Here is an 18,800-nt window from a genome sequence, read left to right as displayed (position 1 = left end):
GAAAATCCGGCTCATAGTGCTTTTTATGACACCCATCATAATTGACTTTATGTTATATCTGCTTATGTAGGTGTCTTATCTTCTTGGTAAGGCTTCTAACTTCTTTGGTGTATCTGGGCAGTAACCATTTTGATGACTAAAGTATGCAGGTCTTCTAGTTGACTATTCCAGTTTTTATTCCTCCTGATCTGGTGACGATTGGAAGGAGCAATGGCACAGAGTGGATGCGATGTTTGGCTCCACTAGAGTACAATGATGTCTTGCTTCATGTTGGAGTAAGGTTGCTACCCAGCAAGATTGCGGGGACACTGCTCCTTGCAATAGTCACACCCATAAGCTTGTCCCTTCAAGTACAGCCCTGGTGGGAGATGTCTTTTCTCAGGGCAGAACGAGCCATTAACCCAGGAAAGGGCATATGCCACCAGCAAAACTTTTAAAAATCTTTTGTTGCCTTAGCTTGGAGATTCTGGGGACTTAAAAGCAAAAAATGCAAACAGAAAAGAAAGTGACAAAATATTTTTTTCATATTTCCTTAAAAAGTGCTTTTTTGTGGTTGATGTTTTTATATGCTACATCTCTTTTGAAGATTATAAACCAACTCATAGCAATTTGCACTATTGCCTTCCTTTGGAGTTTTAACAAATTTGTTAAATAAAAGTTGCCCACATTTAGGTTGTTTTAGCTAAAGTTTTAGCTTTTCCTGGCTTTAATTAAGTGAGATCCCTTAATATTTAATAGAAACTTTTTTTAACTGAAGTATAATTTAATCAAGTAATGAAAATAGTTTGGCTGGAGTAGTCACACATAATGTTAGTAATAATTTTTATTCTCTTTGTATTATTGTGTCTTAAAATATTTAGCAATAGTACTTGTCTTCACATTTCAAAATCCTTTCAGATGTTTCTGCAACTTCTGGATATGCAGTAAAGCTGCTGGATGTGTCTTTTCTGATTTGACATATCTTTTATTCCTTTATGTATAAAATCATAAATAATCTATCTGTTCTGTAGGTGAGAGGAAGTTGTAAGGTTGCTACTTAAAGATTTTATATTATCTAGGCAGTGATATTATTTTATTTTCTGAAATACTCAGAAAAACAAATGTAGTGTTTTTAATAAACAAATATAGCAAACACTGTAGTGTTTTTTTGCCTATTCCACCATCTTGGACCTTCTCAAAACTGTAGTACTTAAAAAAAAATCTTATTTTGTTTGTATGAGGTTATAATTTGATAGCTGTTTTGTTTTCCCCAGTAGTAGAATTAGGTAAAAATCTAGGAATTAAAACATATGAGAAGATTTCTAAGTACTCATTTTATTTTTAAATTCCCTTTTATCCTTTGAGGGCTGCAGGGAAGTATCTTCTGGCCTTGCATACCTTTTAATCTTGGGGTTTAGAGAATTGGTTTCGTTTTTTTTTATCTGTTGTTTTTTTTTTCTTCTTCTAAGTCCTACTCTTCACAAGGAAGCCAGAAGTGTGACAGGAAGGTGTGATTTTTAATTTACGCCAGAGTCGTGCAAATAATGACTTTTCACACCCTGCTCTTGCTGCTTAGCCTAAGGGGAGGAGTTCTGTGGCTACTGTTGTTTTAGCAAATTAAATCCACTGCTGTAATTCAGAACGGCGTTATTCTGTACTTAACCCTTGTTTTCAGTTTTGCAGCTTGGTGTTTGTGAATACTTATAAGAATGTAGCTTATTACTTTGAAGTACACTTGTTTTCTAGGAAATGATTTTTGAAGGCTGTTATCTTTTCAAATTGTCAAGTATGAAAGGTAAATATGTTTTCCCTTTCCACCTCTCTGTGATGTTGGAAATCGTCAACTTACTCAAATACACTGAAATTAAAATACAAAATTTATTTTGAGAACTTCTAGCAATAAATGTAAATCCATGATCTAATATTTTTATCTTTCCGTATGATTCCATGTCTCCAAGAGTAGCATTTTCCTGTTTTTATAAAAGAGTCAGTGTCTTACTGTACAAGTAAATCTACATAATCTTGGTTGAAAGATGAAATCGAAAGTAACACTAAAAGATTAAAATGTTTTGCATTTTTTTTCAGTTTCTTCCCAGTCCAAAAAGTAATTTGGATTGAATTATAAACACACAACACACACACACACACACACACACACACACACACACACACACAGAGAGCTGCCTCAGGAAAACAGGAAAAATCATTGAAACTGGTATACGTGTTTTAAAATTTCTAAGTGGTTACAGATGAATAGTAGCAAGCAAAAACAATTGAATAGTTAGAGAATACTTTAAATTCTGAAAGCACGTCTTTCACTTATGATTAACATAGTTAATAATTTTTCCATTTTGGATCTGCCCAAATTAAAAAAAAAAATGTTTTCAATCAGCGTGCTAGTTTTTCCCAGCTATCTTACCAATCTTAATGGTATTCAGTAAAATTCTAGAACTGAATGGAATATATAAGACTATTACTGGAAGGAAGGAAAGAAATATTCAGAGAAATTAGATAAATTTGGCTTCTGCTTCCTCCTCTTGCTAATCCAAAAGTAATCAGAAGCAGCTACGGGCTCTGTCTCTTAGCTGGGCAGCAGCAGCAAGGGGTTAACCAGTCTTGGTTTACTAAGTATCTCTGTAAGGCTTTTATCTGGTGCTTCCTCCCTTCCTCCCCTGCCTACCCCTTTTGTAAATGTCAACCACTTCCTGATGCGCCTAGTAGTGGTGAATTTCACACCTTTCTTTTCTTTGTGAAGAAACCTGGGTGTTAATGGTACAGGATTGGGTACCATTGTACACTTCTGGCTGGCTGTTAGTAAAGCTACTGGATGCCTGTGGACAAAAAAGTAGAAGATGGAGAAATATGAGCAATGAGACTAGGAAATAGGTTCAAATCAGTCTCATTTTTAAAGAGTGTTTGTTCTGCTAGCCACTTGTAGATGTGTATTCAGAAAATAGCAATTTTAAAGAAGCTTAGTATTGAGAGTCGAAAAGAATTTGCCAAAGGAAGGAGCTGAGATTAAATAACTGACTGGTAAAAATCTAAAATAAAATAAAGCAACAATCAGCAAGAAAAGCTGACGAATCCTTCTATTCTACAGGTGTATTTTTTTACAGGATACAGCAATGGAAGCTTGGTCAGTTGATCAGGTCTGCAGTTGGTTGGTGGAGAAAAACTTAGGAGAGCTAGTTCATAGGTTTCAAGGTGAGTTGTTTATGCTTTTTACAATGTTAATTGAGCTGCATAGATATTGAGTGTGCTTTGTTATTGATAATTGCTTGTGTTGCCTGATGCCTGAGAGTGTGGATATGGAGTTGCTGCAGTGGGGAATTTGCATTTCTTGACTGACTGGCAGAGTTTGCATGTGGCCTAGTATCCACAGGAGAATATATTTCAAAAAGAACTCAAATAAAATAAAGTCTTAAGAGTGATTTAAAATACATATTTGTTATCATTTGATGCTACTTTTTTCCTTTAATAATGAAGCATGTGTTTTGTGCAGTGCTGGATTTCCAAGTAGTGAGCCTTGCTTGGGAGGTGTTATTAAGAATAATTTTCTGAGAAGATTTTTTTCCTTATAAAAAACGATGCCAGTAAGAAAGAATCAGAAGGAGGAGGGGGCGGGTAGTGTGTATGGCAATAATGTAGAAGTAATAAGATTTTATTGTGACTCCATGTTCTAGTTTTTTCTTAGGAGCAGATATCGATTTGGAATCAGGCAATATCAGTGTTCTATCTTTGTCAAAAATATAGATATTTGTATAATATCAGAAGACAAGTTTAGATGATCATCGTAACACCAGAAATAATTTTTTTCTTGCTCAGAGTGCTGTGTTTTACAATGTTTTAGCAGACAGGCACATAGAGGCTTTTTTTCTCTTTCTTTTTCCTAGAGGAGGAAGTAAGTGGGGTCGCCCTTCTAGCACTTAATGATCGGATGGTTCAGCAGCTGGTGAAAAAAATTGGGCACCAGGCAGTTCTGATGGATTTAATTAAAAAGTATAAGGAGAAGAGTCAAGGACTGACGTCTCCCGGAAGCCCTAAAGAACCAGCCCAGCTTGTGCAAACAGCAGCAGCCCCAGAGTAAGTCTGCTCACAGGTGCTTTGTCTTTGCTGCTGTGCTTTCCCCATGATGGTTATAGCATGACGTTTGAAAACTGTGACAATTTCCAGCTGGACTGTGTGTGCAGTATTTCTAACATCTGCATAAAGAACACTCCTTGCAAAGATTTATGAATCGAGATGCGTATTTTTAATGCACCACTTTGTAAACACTGACTCCAGTGGTTAGGGTAGTCCTATGTAGAAACTTCTATAACAAGTGGTTGAAATGTACGTACAACATGGGTAGAAATGGATTCCTTCAGCTTGGGTCTTAAAGTCAGGGTTTGGGAAAGGCATTTTTGCTGCTCCTTTGCTTTTCCCTCAACTCTTTATTTATTTATGTATGTGTTTATTTGCCAAGGATTCCTTATAGTAACTAGTTTATATTCTCCCCTAGAGGCCTTCACATTATAGTTTGCTGCAGGTCTTCACAATACCATTTGCTAAAGACTCTTGATACAATGGGTTTTCTAATTTCTCAAGAGTGTTCTCAGAATACTGAACGCTATGATAGCATCCCACAAAAGTCATGCAGAAAAATTTGTGGTCGCTTTGAGGTTTAGGGATGCTTTCATTTGTTTTTATTTTTACCACTGACTTTTGCAATGATAACAGGAATTACAAAATTTCAATATTCACTTTACACATTTATGCCCCAGGATCATTCCAAGCATTCTGATTTGGTTTTTCCATATTCTAGAATTTTGCATGTTTTTTAAGGTTAAATAATTGCTGTAGAATAATTGTTCATTAATTTTAAAAATAAGATTGTGATGTTTGATGAAATCTATTCTATGTATTTTTTTCATATTACACCTGTAATTTTTATATATATGTCTTGCTCTCCGATAACCAACATAGTGTTAGAGAGACCTGGCTTAAGTAGTTTGATTTCTAGAATATTTGGATATTTGGGACTTGGAAGGGGCAGTAAGCTTGAAGGGATGGTCCATGGTTAGTTTGGAGATTATACCATCCTATTTTTTTGAAGGATTTTGACATATCTATGCAAAAGCACATTCTTCAATATGTGACTTGTGAAGTTACCATTGCATGCTTTTACTTCTTTCCAGCAAAGGGTGGATGTGAACCTCAATGAAGGCTCAAAGCAATATCCTGAAATTCTTGGATGAGTCGGGCTTTTGAGCTGAAGTTCTCTTCAGTTGAGTGGAATCTTGATATGGCCTTAAGCATAACTTGGAAGAAAACAGACAGCCTTGTTGCCACTGCAAAGCAGTGTATAATGTTCTCCAGTAAAAGAGAACTAGCCAGACTGCCAGGAAATCTGGGCTTCATTTCTGGTCTACCACTGACGTAGATTGATTATGTTAAATGTTGACATTCCTGCTGCTTCATCTGTAGTCTGTGAAAAGTAATACAGTATCTAACTTCATGTTAATTCACACTAATGTTAGGAGCATCACAATCTTTGACAAAATCTCTTTTCCTTCTCCCAGACCAAAATAGTCTCTTGTTAAATACGAAGCTTTGTTAACCTGATTAAGAGCTAGTTTCAAATTTAGCTAAGACTTGGAACAATGGTTGACCAGTGATTTATGAGTGAGGGTTTTTCACTCTACCCAGTATGTAGCTGACTCACTTTAAGGGTTGTTCTGGTACAAAACCACAACTGCAGGTGGGCTCATTGGTTATATTTGCTTATTGTCAAATATATTGTCACTTGACAAGTATATTGTCATGTGGGAATCATGATAATAGAAAAAGGCATGAGAATATGTTATTTAATTAAACTCAGAAAGTGCTTAATAAAGATAAGAAACATGGTATTGTAGAAAGAACCCTCCCCGAAGTTAGGTATCAAAACACTTGATTTCAAACCCTTGTTCTGATATTAGCTACCCATCTAGAAACCTTGGAGATTTTTCTGCGTTTCAACTGTAAATCAAAGCAGGTAGAATAAATGATACTCAAGACTCCTTCTAAAGAGTCTATAATGGTATTCTAGATTAAAGATTGCAAATGGGTTTCAACTTGAGTGCATATTTCATTTAATGGCTAATGGTTGCGTGGTACGTTATTTTGAGAAGGATTTGTAAGCCACATCTGGAAAGGATATTCAGACTTAGGCAAATGATAGGAATATATAATAGGTAGGAGTAGTTGCCATTGCTTTTGGTTGTTGTTCTTTTTGAAGCTGACAGAAAAATCACTGAACAGGAAGTTGAAAAATGAGGTCAACCCCGGGCACTCCTATCGTGTGGCTTGTGGTGGTGAGCAAGTTGCTCTCCCTTCTGGGCTTCAGCTGCTTCACTCAGAAAATAGAATGTGGTTCTAATATCATGAGGTTTCACAGATAACAAAAGGTCCCTAAAAGTGGCAGGGAGTGGAGAAGGGCGCTGACATAGAGTTAATTGTTTTTTTTTTTGGCCAAATAAGACTATTAACCAATCAAGATACATTCTATTATCACCATAATTTCCTCAAGGAAAGGATTATCTTAACACCATTTAGAAGTATGACTGATCAGTGGAAATAACATTGTGAACTGGCATCAGTCTACCTCCTGTAGACTGCCTTTATGAACCACTGAGTGAGATGACCCCAGAAGGTCTTTCTTTTAATTCTCTTAGTCATGACTCTAATGTGGATCTTGGAAGTAGACACAGATCATATGTTTACTGTGGGCGCACTCCTACACTCAGAGCCGCTGTGAGGTCAAAGGTTGTAGCTTCTGTTGAATGGCCCCTGACCCACCTCTTCTTTCTGGGTTGACAGCAATGAACAGTCTTCCAGTCCAGCCAACTGTAGGGAGCAGATTGCATCTTTCTGTCCAGCTGAAAACCTTGATACTGGACTAATTGACCAAAGAGTACTGAAACAGAGGTGAGTTGCCAACTTCTAAACATTTTAAAGACAAATGATAATATTTGTCTTTCTTTTTTATGAGATTTCATGTGTTTAAATGTATTTCTAAGTGGAAACTTTTTGTTTTCCTGGAAGGGAATTTTTTTTTTAATCAAGTGATGAAGATGTTTGATAAAAGATGAAGGTTAAATTTTCTGATCCTTGTGTTGGAAAAGTGAAGTTTTGACATTATGTTATGTGTCTTTCAAGCACACATCGTTAAGGGAAAAAGACAGGTTTCTCTTTTGTGAACTGTCCAGAGTGATTGGCAGCAGCCACAAAGATAGAATTTATTCAGTGAAAATGTCCTATAAAGCATGCCTTCAGTGGAGTCTTTGTTTTTGTTTTGAATTTTGTAGCTGTTGTTTTAATTTGACTATTCCTGATAGACGCACTGCTTTGGTAAACATTTCCTTATATAGTAGTCCCCCCCACCTTATCCAGTTTTGCTTTCTATGGTTTTAGTTACCTTCTTTCAGCTGCAGCCTGAAAACATAAAATGAAACATTCCAGAAATAAACAATTAATAAGTGTTAGATTGCACACTGTTCTGAGTAGCATGATGAAATCACAGGCCATCCCAGTCCATCCTGCCTGAGACGTGAATCATCCTTTTGCCTAGAGCATCCGTGCTGTCTGTGCTCCCTGCCCCTTAGGACTCAGTAGCCGTCCCAGTTATCAGCTCGATAGTCGCAGTATTGCAATGCTTGTGTTCAAGTATCCCTTAGTTTATTGTTATCATCGTTCTATTTTACTATTAGTTATTGTTGTTAACTTATTACTGTGCCTTATTTATAAATTTAACTCTATCATAGATATTATATAGGAAAAAACAAAGTGTATATACATTACGAACAGTACCAAAGAACCATATGTGTGTGTGTGTGTGTGTGTGTGTGTGTGTATGTATACACACATACACACACACACACATATATATGGTTCGTGGTTTCAGACATTCACTGGGGCACTGGGGGTCTTGGAATGTATCCTCTGCAGGTAAGGGGGACTACTGTTTTCCTACACTGGATTTAAATCGTGTAATATTTCAATATGGACTACACTGGAACAAAGGGAAACTATAGACATAGAGACCCAGACCCAGGAATGCGGTGTTCCGACAGTCCTGAGAGCAGTTATAGGTAAGATGCAGGAGGCAGCCTGTTTGGCATTTCCCAGCCTCTGGCCTGTGTGGGAACATCACTCAAGATACATGTTTTCAGCGGCTGCTGAGCAAAGGCCTTTCCTTAAATGTACTACCATTGAAAGGAGAGATGCCAACTTACACAGGAGAATAATCGGGAACTAGACAAGCCAGGGTGTAGTTCTTTATGGCTTTCACGAACCCTTTACACCGTCATCTTGTGTAGCCCGCCCAGCAGTCCTGAAGGTGGGCATTATTGTCTCTGTTTTGGAAATGAATAAAACTGAGACTTAGAGAGGTCAAGGGGCTTCTCTCTAGTTTTACCAACTGAGCCATTCTCACCTCTACAGAGGATTTGCCACCATCAGGGTGGGAGCTTAAGGGACCAAGGACGTTTGCCTCAGACCCCTACCACCAGGCCCCAGCACCCCACGCGTACAGGGAAAAGCTGTATCTTCGATCAGGAGTTCTTGCAAAATAGGCTTCGGATCTGGGCCGTTTTCTCTGCTCTCTTTCCTCTCCAGCACCTTCCACCTTGCACACCCACCCCTGGTCAGAAAGACCCCAGGTCCCCAAGCTCTCCCCGCATTAGGGCCCATCTTCCTCCATGCTACTGGCTCCTGTTTGGGGTGGGGAACCAAAGGTGGAAGGCAATGAATGCCCTTGGTGAGAGTCATTCCCCATGGTCTTCCTGGTCTGAACTTTGGTACAGAAAATATAAACACGCTTTCTGGTGGCTTCATGCCCTTCCTTTCTGCTCATGGGTGCTTAGAGATTCTGAGCCTTTCCTTTGGTGTGGTTACAGGTGCATGGAGTAAACCATGAGTTCTCAACTCTCCCTTCCACCACAGATCTTCTAAAAGTAGGCAGCCCCTTCTATATAAGTGTGCAGGTGTGGACAGAGACAGGAAGAACGATGATGAGTCCCAGTGGTCTGGCCCAAGCACCACTGTGAGTCAGTATTCTCATCGGAAAACTGAGAATAATAACAATGCTACTTTCCTCATGGGGCTCTTGTGAGCATTAAAAATAGGTGATGCCTGCCCACTGGAGCTCAGCGGAAGCACACGGAAGGCACCCAGTGTACCACCATCTACACAGCACTGCTACAGGTAGCGTTCCCTCTTTCCTTAGGACTCTTCTCCTCTCTATACTTGCTGCCAGTGGGAGATGAGGGTGAAACCTTCTATTCGTGTAGGATCTTTCTCTTTTCTAAGCTCTCTGATGGTATTCCGTCCATATCATTGTCCTGAGATTCTGACAGGGCTGGATTATTAGTCCCAATTTTCCACATGGCTCGTCACAGGAGCAGCCCTGTGTTTCATGGTATTTCTCATTCTTCATAGCACCTGGCAAGAGGGAGAAAAAAAATGAGGCCAGCTTAGAGATAGAGAGAAACTGGTGGGTTTGGAAACCAGAGCCCCTGTTGCCACATCTTTCTCTCTATTCATAAAGTCTCCCCTAATTTATTTGACCACCTGCTGGCCATCTTCACCCACAAGCATTTCAGAGTTAAACATGTCCAGAAATGAACTCATGTCCCCTGCCGCATACATATTCGGGTGTTAGAACCGCAAGTCCACTCTAACTTAAGGGGAATTTATTGTAAGGAAAGCATTCCATAGCATCCAAAGGCAGAACCTGGAGGAACTGGTGCTGGGAAGCCAGGGATGGAAACCCTCCTCTCATGGAGCCCTGGGATAGCCGTGTCTGTCTGTTCTGCATCCTTCGTCTGCCGCATCCCCTTTCTTCTCCTTCTGAGGATGGATGGATCCTACTCCTCAGGGCTGTGCTGCCCTCCTCAAACTGACTGGCATTATTACTCCCTTGCCATAGCACTGACTCCAAAGGCAGTTCTTCCTGAAAATAGCTCAGGTCGTTCCAGCCACCCGACTCAGTCTTTCAGTGTTGCTTAGTTCATTAACTGGGGAGGAGAAACTAATGAGTCCATCATGGATCAGGTGCCCCTTCTGTGCAATCAGCTGCATGTGGGCAGGGGCAGAAAAGGACAAGGCAGTGGTACCTATTTTAAATAATTTCCCTCTGGTCCGACCTTTATCCAGAGCTGTGATTGGAATGGGATAGAAGATTTGCTCCCTTTCTGTGTCCTATCTCAGACAGTGGCTCCATCATCCAGCCAGTGAGCTAAAATCATGGCGGCCATCCTGATCCCTTCCTCTTGCCCTCCTACCTAAAGTACTATTCATTTAACAGGTGTTGATTAAGGGCCTTTTGCATCATGTTTGTGTCAGACTGTGTTCCCTTCCTTTACCTACTTGCTCATCCTTGAAGAGTCCGTTCCAAATCCCTCTTTCAGTCGCCCCTCCATTGACATTCCAGGCCAGGCAAATATCTTTGCTTTACTTGTGAAACTACATAATGAAATCGGCGACTTGAAAGTCTGTAGTCCCTCATTAGATTGCACAGCAGGGCAAAGACCATGCCTTTTTTGTCATTGTAAACACAGCATTTGGCATAGTTCCTGGCACACAGAAGCTAAATAGGAGTTTTTAAAATTGAACTGAGAATGTGAGCCCATAAAAAATTGAATATATTTTTATGGAGCCGGATAAATATTTTAATAGCATCAGTTGGTTTTTTTGTTGTTGGTGGTGTGTTTTTTTTTTTTTTTGTAGACCTTTTGCTACAATTCATACTAAATATGCTATCTTTTTTTTTTAACAGAGTTAAATTCCAGGCGTTTATAAGCTACTCACACATAACAGGCTAGAAAGCTGATGGTGTTTGGTTACAGGGCTTTCGTGAAGCCAGTTGCTTTCCAGAGACGGGGAGGGATGGTGGAAGGAGAGCTGGCTGTGGGTATCACACACCTGGGTTGGAACCCTGACTCCTCCGCTTGTCTGTCAGGTGGTCTGTGCACAACATGGGGTAGGAACACTGCCCAGCATATGTAGGTCCAGGTGAGATAACATTAAGCTACCTGGCAGCTGCTATCACACCACACAAGATGGCAGTCATTACTCTTGTGATAGCTTTTCCTATGTTCCCTAAAATGAATATGTATTTTCCATCCTGATTATTTGCAAACAATAGGAAAAGGAAGGTTCAACAGGCAAAATGTTCACCTGATTTTGGTTCTTGAAAAATTTCTAGTAGAGGTGTGTGCGTCCCAAGGAAGGAATTTCGTGTCTCAAGGAAACACCAGGGTGGCTGTGACACAATGTAGTTTCCTTTTTTTTTTTTTTTTCTTTTTGGTGATAGGTGATACCGTGCTCTTTACTAAATTGCTTAAATGTACTTTTTGACGGAAGAATTATAATATACCATACTCAACTTGTATTGGTAATCTTTTGGAAAGGTTGTTTTTTTTTTTTTGCAATGCTATCCTTTGTTTTTCATCTACACTCTTTGAAACTTTTCACTTTCCTTTTACTACCTAATAAGTCATGAACTCACATAAACAGGTAGAGGTTTCCTAAATGTCACTTTAAAAACACTTTGCTTAAACTTTAAATAGATGTGTGCAGATGTTTTACTTCTGCCTTTGAGCATAATTATACATTAATTATGGTTTCATGCATATTTAAAAATTATTTTAATGACGATTTATCTCTTGGTCTGGCTACTGCTGTGAAATGTTATAGAATGCTCTTACCCATCTTGCCTTGCTCAGGAAGGCAAATGTCAATGGACGACACTCACTGTATTGTTTATGGGTACACACAGCACAGATGAGGGGCACCACAGTTGTGTGTGCATTTTATCCAGCATGTAATAAAGAGAAGGTTTGATGAAGTGCGCCAGCCTAGTTACGGGTCCATTAGTACAAGTTTCAGTTAAATGTGTGATGACTCTTCTCACTACCTACACATTTGTGTCTTCTATGGGCCTAAAGCTCTGGGGGTAGTCAGAGACCAGTCTGATTCACCTTTGCAGGCCTGGCACAGAGTAAGCAATCAACAGATTTTCATTACATGAAGGAATAGACGTATGAAGCATTTTCTGTGGACTCATCTTAATTAAATCAAATATTTGTGACCATCTTAGAGAATGGGTAGGACACTATGATGAGATGTAATATCTTGAGAACCAACTCCTCAACATAGTGGTTCTGTCACAGCTGTATGAGGCAGATGCGGTGAGAGAGGTAGAGGTATTACAATGTTGACCTTAAAAATGAAAGTCCGTTACTTTACCAGCAAAAATGGGTTTATTTGGGAACAGCAAAGAATTGTACTTTGGGACAAGTAAGCTAGAGCAAAAAGCATAGGCAAGTCCAACAATAAATGATAGGAACATTATTTTATGAAGTAAAAAGAGAAAATTAAGAGGGGTTGTTTTGAATGAAAGTCCATTGGAGTAAAGCAAGAGTTTGGGGAGATGATGGTTTCTCATTGGCTGAGTTACTGGAATAGTCAACTGCTTGTAGGAGATGCAATGTATATCTTTTCTTGTTGAGGCCTATCATTGATGATGCTTTCCTGTTGAGGATTCTCCTGTTGGGATCTGAAATTGACAATTTTTCCTGTAATTGACGTGCTGTGTGAAGGCCTCCTTCTGGAACCCCAAGTCCATTTCAGTGAGATTCCCCTTTATTAATTTTCACGAGAACAAGACACCAACTCTACTAATGGCCAAGGTTGGTAAGTCTGGAGAAGCAGAATAAGCAAGTAATTAAGAGTTTAGTTTTACCTCCTAGTTCTGCTATTTACCAAATTAATAATCTTGAGCAAGTTATAGGACCTCAGTGGACCTCAATTTCTCACCTGTGAAATTAATAGAATGAGCTAAGGTGTGAAAAATGCTTAGGGCCTGACACATAGTAGGAGCTCATAAATCATTGCTGTTTTATTATCAGGCCAGTCACCAAGGTACAGGGTCTGAAGAGATTCACCAAATTCTGACCTCAGGTCTAACAAGTGGCTCTAAGTGGAAGCAGCAGGGTTTGCACCAGGAAGTACAGACAACAGCAGTGTCTAGAGTCCTCCCCAGGGCTCAGGGTCCAAGCAAGAAGAGGATCTACTTTAGTCCTCAGAAGGTCTGCGACATCAGGTCAATTGTTGCCATGGGGAAAAAGCAGAAACTAGTCTTTTGAATGAGTTTGCACCGTGAGGGAAGGAGAAGGGATGTCCAGAACCTGAGCCGAGAAACCCAGTTACCACTGAGAGGGGCATCACAGACAACACAAGCGATAAAGTGCACATTTGGAGGTTGAATCCCAGCTCAGTGCAACAGCAAGGATTCTTCAGAAAGAAACGAAGACGCCCACCATCTCCCAACACATGGGTCTACACCCAGCGGCACTGTGTTGTGGAAGTATTACATTCTAATTCTGTTCCCTGATTGGAGATTCCCAGTGTACACAGTAAAGGCTGTGAGGAGTCGTACAGGAGAAAACCCAATTAATGTTAACCCAGAACTCTTTTGTTGTGTAACATCTATTAACATTATAGAAAACACTGTAGGAAATAATGACCTGAAGATGTCCTACCTAAGTCAGGGTTCATTCGTTCACTCAATATGGAAGTTTGTACTGAGTGCTTTCTCTGGACCAGGCTTTCTCTAGAGCTAGGTATTATTTAGACAGTGGCTGGGGGTGGAGCAATTTAGTGTGCCTAGGGGAACTCAGAGTTTCATAGACAAGACAGCTATATAAGCTAATAATTGCAATATTGAGAAAGATGCAGAAATAGAAGTGCAGAAGGTGCAGAAATAGCATAGAAGAGGGAGAAACAAGGCTTTCAGGGAAGCTGAGTGTGGAGAAGATTTCTGGAGGAAGGTCTTCACAAAAACGGAGGGAGGATTTTGAGAGGTGATTAGAGATTCACTGAAGGAAAATGGGGCAGAAGAGAATAAGGACATCGCAGCCAAGCAAACAGCAAGTGCACATCTACAAACACCTGAAACAGCACAGGGGATTCTGTTCCGAGTGAATATTTTTGGAATGTGTGAGATAGAGATAGAGGCAGAGAAAATGGAGTTGCTGGAAATGGTGACAGATGCCGTAGAGAGGGAAAAGAGGCTCTATGTTGTGCCAATGAGCTTCTCAATCCTGACTGTACATTTGTCACCTGGGGGCTTTAAATGAAAGCTGTCAGTGCCTTAGACCTGTGCTTGTCAAAATCTAATGTACTTTTAAAAAATCACTCAGGAATCTTGTTAAAATGCAGACTCTGATTTAGTAGGTCAGGGGTGGGGCCTGAGATTCAGGTGTTTCTAAGAAGCCCTCAGGTAATGCCACTGCTCTTCTAGGCCTGTCCATTGAGTAGCACGGCACTAGACCCATAAGAATTTCTGGGGGTGTACAATAGACTGAATCACACATGTCACTCAATGTATGGGTTACATTGTGAGGAAATAGGACGATTATTATGCCTACAACGATTGGAAAAAGGGTAAGTTTTACATGATGAATTACAAAAGGCAAAACATCCAGCATGGTCAAGTATTAAATATGAAGTTTCAGCTCTCTCATACTATAGGACTTTTAAACTATGGGACTTTCAGATTTGAAGTTAAATTTCTACATTGGTTCCTGTCTAATCCCAGAAATCTTTCAGTACGTGAAAAGGTATTCAAAATTTATTAACAGACAGGGAAGTCTCTAGAAATGGGGTCTTGGAGATGTGGGTTGCAAATGGCTCATACATGAGTTACAGCTAGCAAGTTACATAAGCCCCAAGACGACTCAGCTCCTTTGTAGACCCCCGTCGTAGGAGCAAAGACACAGATGACTAGTGAATGGTCCTTCAGAATACACTGTTTCACAAGACAGCAGATGAAGTCATTGTCCAAGGATTTCTCAAATCAGAACAAAATTTACTACGTGATCAGGACAAATGTAAGAGGCCAGCAACAGCCACGTATCCAGGAGTCATGCTTCTTTTCTAGCTCTTGTATGGTCTTTGTACGTCTTGTCTGTCTTCTCTGGAGACAGTTTTCTTATGGATACTCCCCCGTTTTATCATCATCACAGGGTTACCCAGTCCCAATAAGAGCTTCTGTATAGGAATCTAGGAACTGGCAAGCTACAGAGAAAGTTTACTTTTGAATAACATTGTTGACAGCTCTCTTAACCTATCCAGACCTCAGGTAGCCAGCTCTGAGTTGGCGTAATTTTCTATGGTCATTCACTTAGGCTAGGAGCCGTTGTCTCAGAACTTGAGTTGCCTCTCCTTGTGCATGGTTACTATATCAAGCAAGACTGGCCTTGTGTGCTGAGACCCTGAGCTATGTCATGAATCAAGGAGTAGCCTGGGAAGCCATTGGCTACCTCCACCTGGTCCGTCCACTAAGTGAAGTCAGTGTTTATGTAAAATTGGACAGAAGGTCAAGCAGGAGAAGGTTTTAGGGCTATGTAAGGGGATAAAGTATCAGAACTTGGAATTTAAAAAATGATCTATTATCCTATTTTTTCCCAATCTTTTTTCTCCTTATTTTTAAGATTGTATTATTTTTATTGCTCTGCCTTCACTACTCTTTTCTAATCTCTATTCCACTGTTAATCCTATCAAGTATAGTTTTTACATTTTTAATTTTGTAATTTTCTCTTCTAAAATTTCTGTTGGGCTCTTTTTAATAATTTCTATTTCTCTGCTAAAATTTCCTATTACTTCAATCAGTTTAACATATGTTCCTTTATGTCACTGAACATTGTCACAATAGCACTTTAAAATCCTTGTCAAGGACCAGCCAGGTGGGTCAGCTGGTTAAGAGTTAAAAAGCATGAGTTCTGAGCAACAGGGCTGCCAGTTCGATTCCCACATGGGTCAGTGACGCTGCACCTGAGCTGAGCTGTGGCTGAGCTGCCAACACGTGGCAGGATGGCTCAGCTGGTGAGAGCACGTGCTCCTAACAACAAGACTGCCTGTTACATGGTGGGCTACGCCCTCCCTCAACTAAGACTGAACTCAGCACCTTGAGCTGAGCTGTCACCCGGATGACTCAGTGGATAAAACGTGTGCTCTTAACAACAAGCCTGCTGGTTCCACTCATCCTGCATGGGATGGTGGCTACGCCCACCCACAACTAAGATTGTAACACAGCACCTTGAGCTAGAGGCCACGAGCTGCAGATGGGCAGCCAGATGGCGACTGGCGCCCTCCACAACTAAGATTGAAGAAAAACAACTTGGCTGGTCCCCCTCCCTAATTCCCCAACACTGTTTCCTTCCCCATATTCTAACCCCCCCCAAAAAAAAAAATCCTCGCCAAAGCCTGGATCATCTTAGCATCACATTCTGTTAACAGCTTTAACTTTTGAGAATGGGTCACACTTTTTCTGTCCTTTTTAGAAAATAAGTTACATAATTTTGGATTTATACTGGACATCAAAATGTTACAATGTGGAAACTCTTGATTCTTTCCTATTCACCCAGGAATGTTGATTGTTTGTTATTTTGTGTTAACAAGCAACAAAATTGTTTGTATTCAAGCTGAAAACTTTGTCTCCTAGATATTAGCTCAAATCTAAGTTTCATTTTCTTATCCTTAGTAGGGTTATGCACATGTGTGGTACAGGGTCAGGGTGAGATTTGGACAGTTCATACACAGAGTTTGTAGTTCCCCTTCATTCTCTCCTTTCTGAGATGCTCTACTCCTTTTCCAGATAAGTCACTACCCCCAGTTCTGTAGTCCATAAAGCCTGCAGGTTTTCTATTACAGTTTTTAGCAACACAGACTGAGGCTTGCCTTCATGCTAAAAGTTATAAAAAGAGAAACCCACTCCATGTCTTCCTTTTCTTCCGAGTGTAGATTCCTCTTCAGAATCTGCCGTTTTTTCCCCCCATTCTTACGTGTTTTTCAGGTTTTTTAAAAAAAAATTTTGTCCAATGCTTATGGTTATTATTTATGGGTTAGTTGGTCCAGCATAAGCTAATTAGTCCATTCAAGTAGATTACTGAAATAGTCTACATTTGAGTGGTGAATGCCTGGATTTGTGTACTACCATGAACCATGGGGAGAAATAGGCAAACACAAGATAAGATGTAGAGAATATTTCATGATACCTAGAAGTGAGGAATTAAGATAAAAAGGACTTCACAGTATTAAGCTTGAGTTGCTAAGAAAAGAGGTACAGTAAAAGAAACACAGAAATTGGTATGGTGTCTTAGCCAGTTTGGGCTGCCATAACGAAGTACCACAGACTGAGTGGCTTAAACAACAGAAATTTATTTCTCACAGTTCTGGAAACTGGAAAGTTCAAGATACCAGCTGGTATCTTGATACCAGCTCATCCAGTTTCTTGTGAGAGCTTTCCTCCTGGCTTGCAGATGGTCACCTTGTGCTGAGACTTCACATGGCAGAGAAAGAGCGTGAGCTCTCTGAGGTCTCTTCCTATAAGGACACTAATCCTATCATGTCAGGGCTTCGTTTAACATTGATTATTTCCATAAAGTCCCTATCTCCTGATAAGGCCACATTAGGGATTAAGGCGTCAACATATAAATTTGGTGTGTGGGGAGTGGGTGAGGAGACACGATTCAGTCTATAGCAAATGGAAAACTGGCTTAAAATAGAAAAGATTATGAATTATTTTAGATGTGTTGTGTACAAGATGAACAGTGTACAAGTTGTCCAAGATCTGGGGTGGAGCATTGAGATTATTGATGATAGATTTGTAACCCTTCAACATAGAGCTCTGAGGTGGGAACAGAAATATTAATGTTTTCTTCATTTGCCAGTGTTTTCTGCTCCTTGCACTTACTTTAGGCTGACGTCTATTGGTGTTCTGCTCAACTCTATGTAATAAAGATAGTATGAATAATCGTAACCTCACAGTAAATATTTTTTAATCCAATGCAAGCATCATTTTATGGATAGGAAACAACTGTGTCTCTAGTTACCTGCTTCCAAATTAGAATTGTATTTTCAATATCTGATGAGTCCCTTTTCTTGTTTAACACTAGTTTTGACTTGTATTCACTGGCATAGTTTGTATTCTTATTAAATTGTTTTAATGTAAAGAAAAGGAAAATGTGATGTCTCTGATTTTGTCTCTCTGGCTTTGAAAGAGTCTGTATGTGCCCAGCTGCATTCTGGCATTTGGTAAAAATAATACCATGCTATATAGTCCCTATCATGATGTTGAAGAGAAGAGACATATGGAAAAAATATCTAGAACAAGAAGGCAAAAATTGTACCAGGCACTATTTTATAACCTTGGAATACTGAAGTTATCTACTGATGTGATACTAAATATAAGATGACAACCTCAGAAGCCTAAAGGGGTCCTACAGCTAACATCACTACTTGAAACCCCGGGGCTAAAATGTTGTATTAAAACCAAGCTTAACACTGGCACAGTTATATCACCTTTCAAAAAACCCCAGGAAGGCCCAAAATATGGCAAACAAAACTTGTCATTACTTTACACCCTTGGTCTGCATAGATAAGGAAGAGACCATGGGAAAAAGAAACAAGCTAACAGAATGGGGATTGTAGAAATCGGGATGGTAGAAGAGTAGTTGCCACATAGCAGACTCCAATAACTAGTGGCTGAATGAATGAATGGAACGAGAGAGAAACACTAGAAAATAGTTAAGGCTGAAACACAGAATTCCAATTGCCTGTTCCTGTATTAAATCAAGTGTTACCAGTGCGCTTATTTTAGCTAGGGCACATTTTCACTACTGGTATAGTGACTGCTAAAGGGGAAAAAAAAGAGAGAGAGCTTATCAAAAAAAGAGAGGAGCGTGCTTTCTTTTTTCTTTATTCCTTGTTTGATTGTACTTCATCTACTCTTATAA

At 39.7% G+C, this 18,800-nt stretch overlaps 1 protein-coding gene across 2 annotated transcripts in view; it reads left to right on the top strand.

Moving 5' to 3' along the window:
* The first annotated feature begins 2,720 nt into the window (after window positions 1-2,720).
* The window catches only part of SAMD3 (sterile alpha motif domain containing 3), a 37,584-nt gene continuing 21,504 nt past the window's right edge, over window positions 2,721-18,800 (top strand). The window contains exons 1-4 of one of the 2 annotated variants that reach the window (XM_019628828.1): window positions 2,721-3,012; window positions 3,096-3,183; window positions 3,873-4,062; window positions 6,820-6,927. In XM_019628828.1, coding sequence (XP_019484373.1) covers window positions 3,105-3,183; window positions 3,873-4,062; window positions 6,820-6,927 — 377 coding nt within the window. In that variant the 5' untranslated portion in view covers window positions 2,721-3,012; window positions 3,096-3,104. Of the gene's footprint in view, window positions 3,184-3,872; window positions 4,063-6,819; window positions 6,928-18,800 lie in introns of both variants that reach the window. The other variant, XM_019628827.1, reaches the window with a different exon arrangement.

Source organism: Hipposideros armiger, unplaced genomic scaffold, assembly GCF_001890085.2.
Source record: "Hipposideros armiger isolate ML-2016 unplaced genomic scaffold, ASM189008v1 scaffold_811, whole genome shotgun sequence".
NCBI classification, from domain to species: Eukaryota; Metazoa; Chordata; class Mammalia; order Chiroptera; family Hipposideridae; genus Hipposideros; species Hipposideros armiger.
Note: the sequence above shows the minus strand (reverse complement) of the source record. Positions and strands in the feature narration are given on the sequence as shown.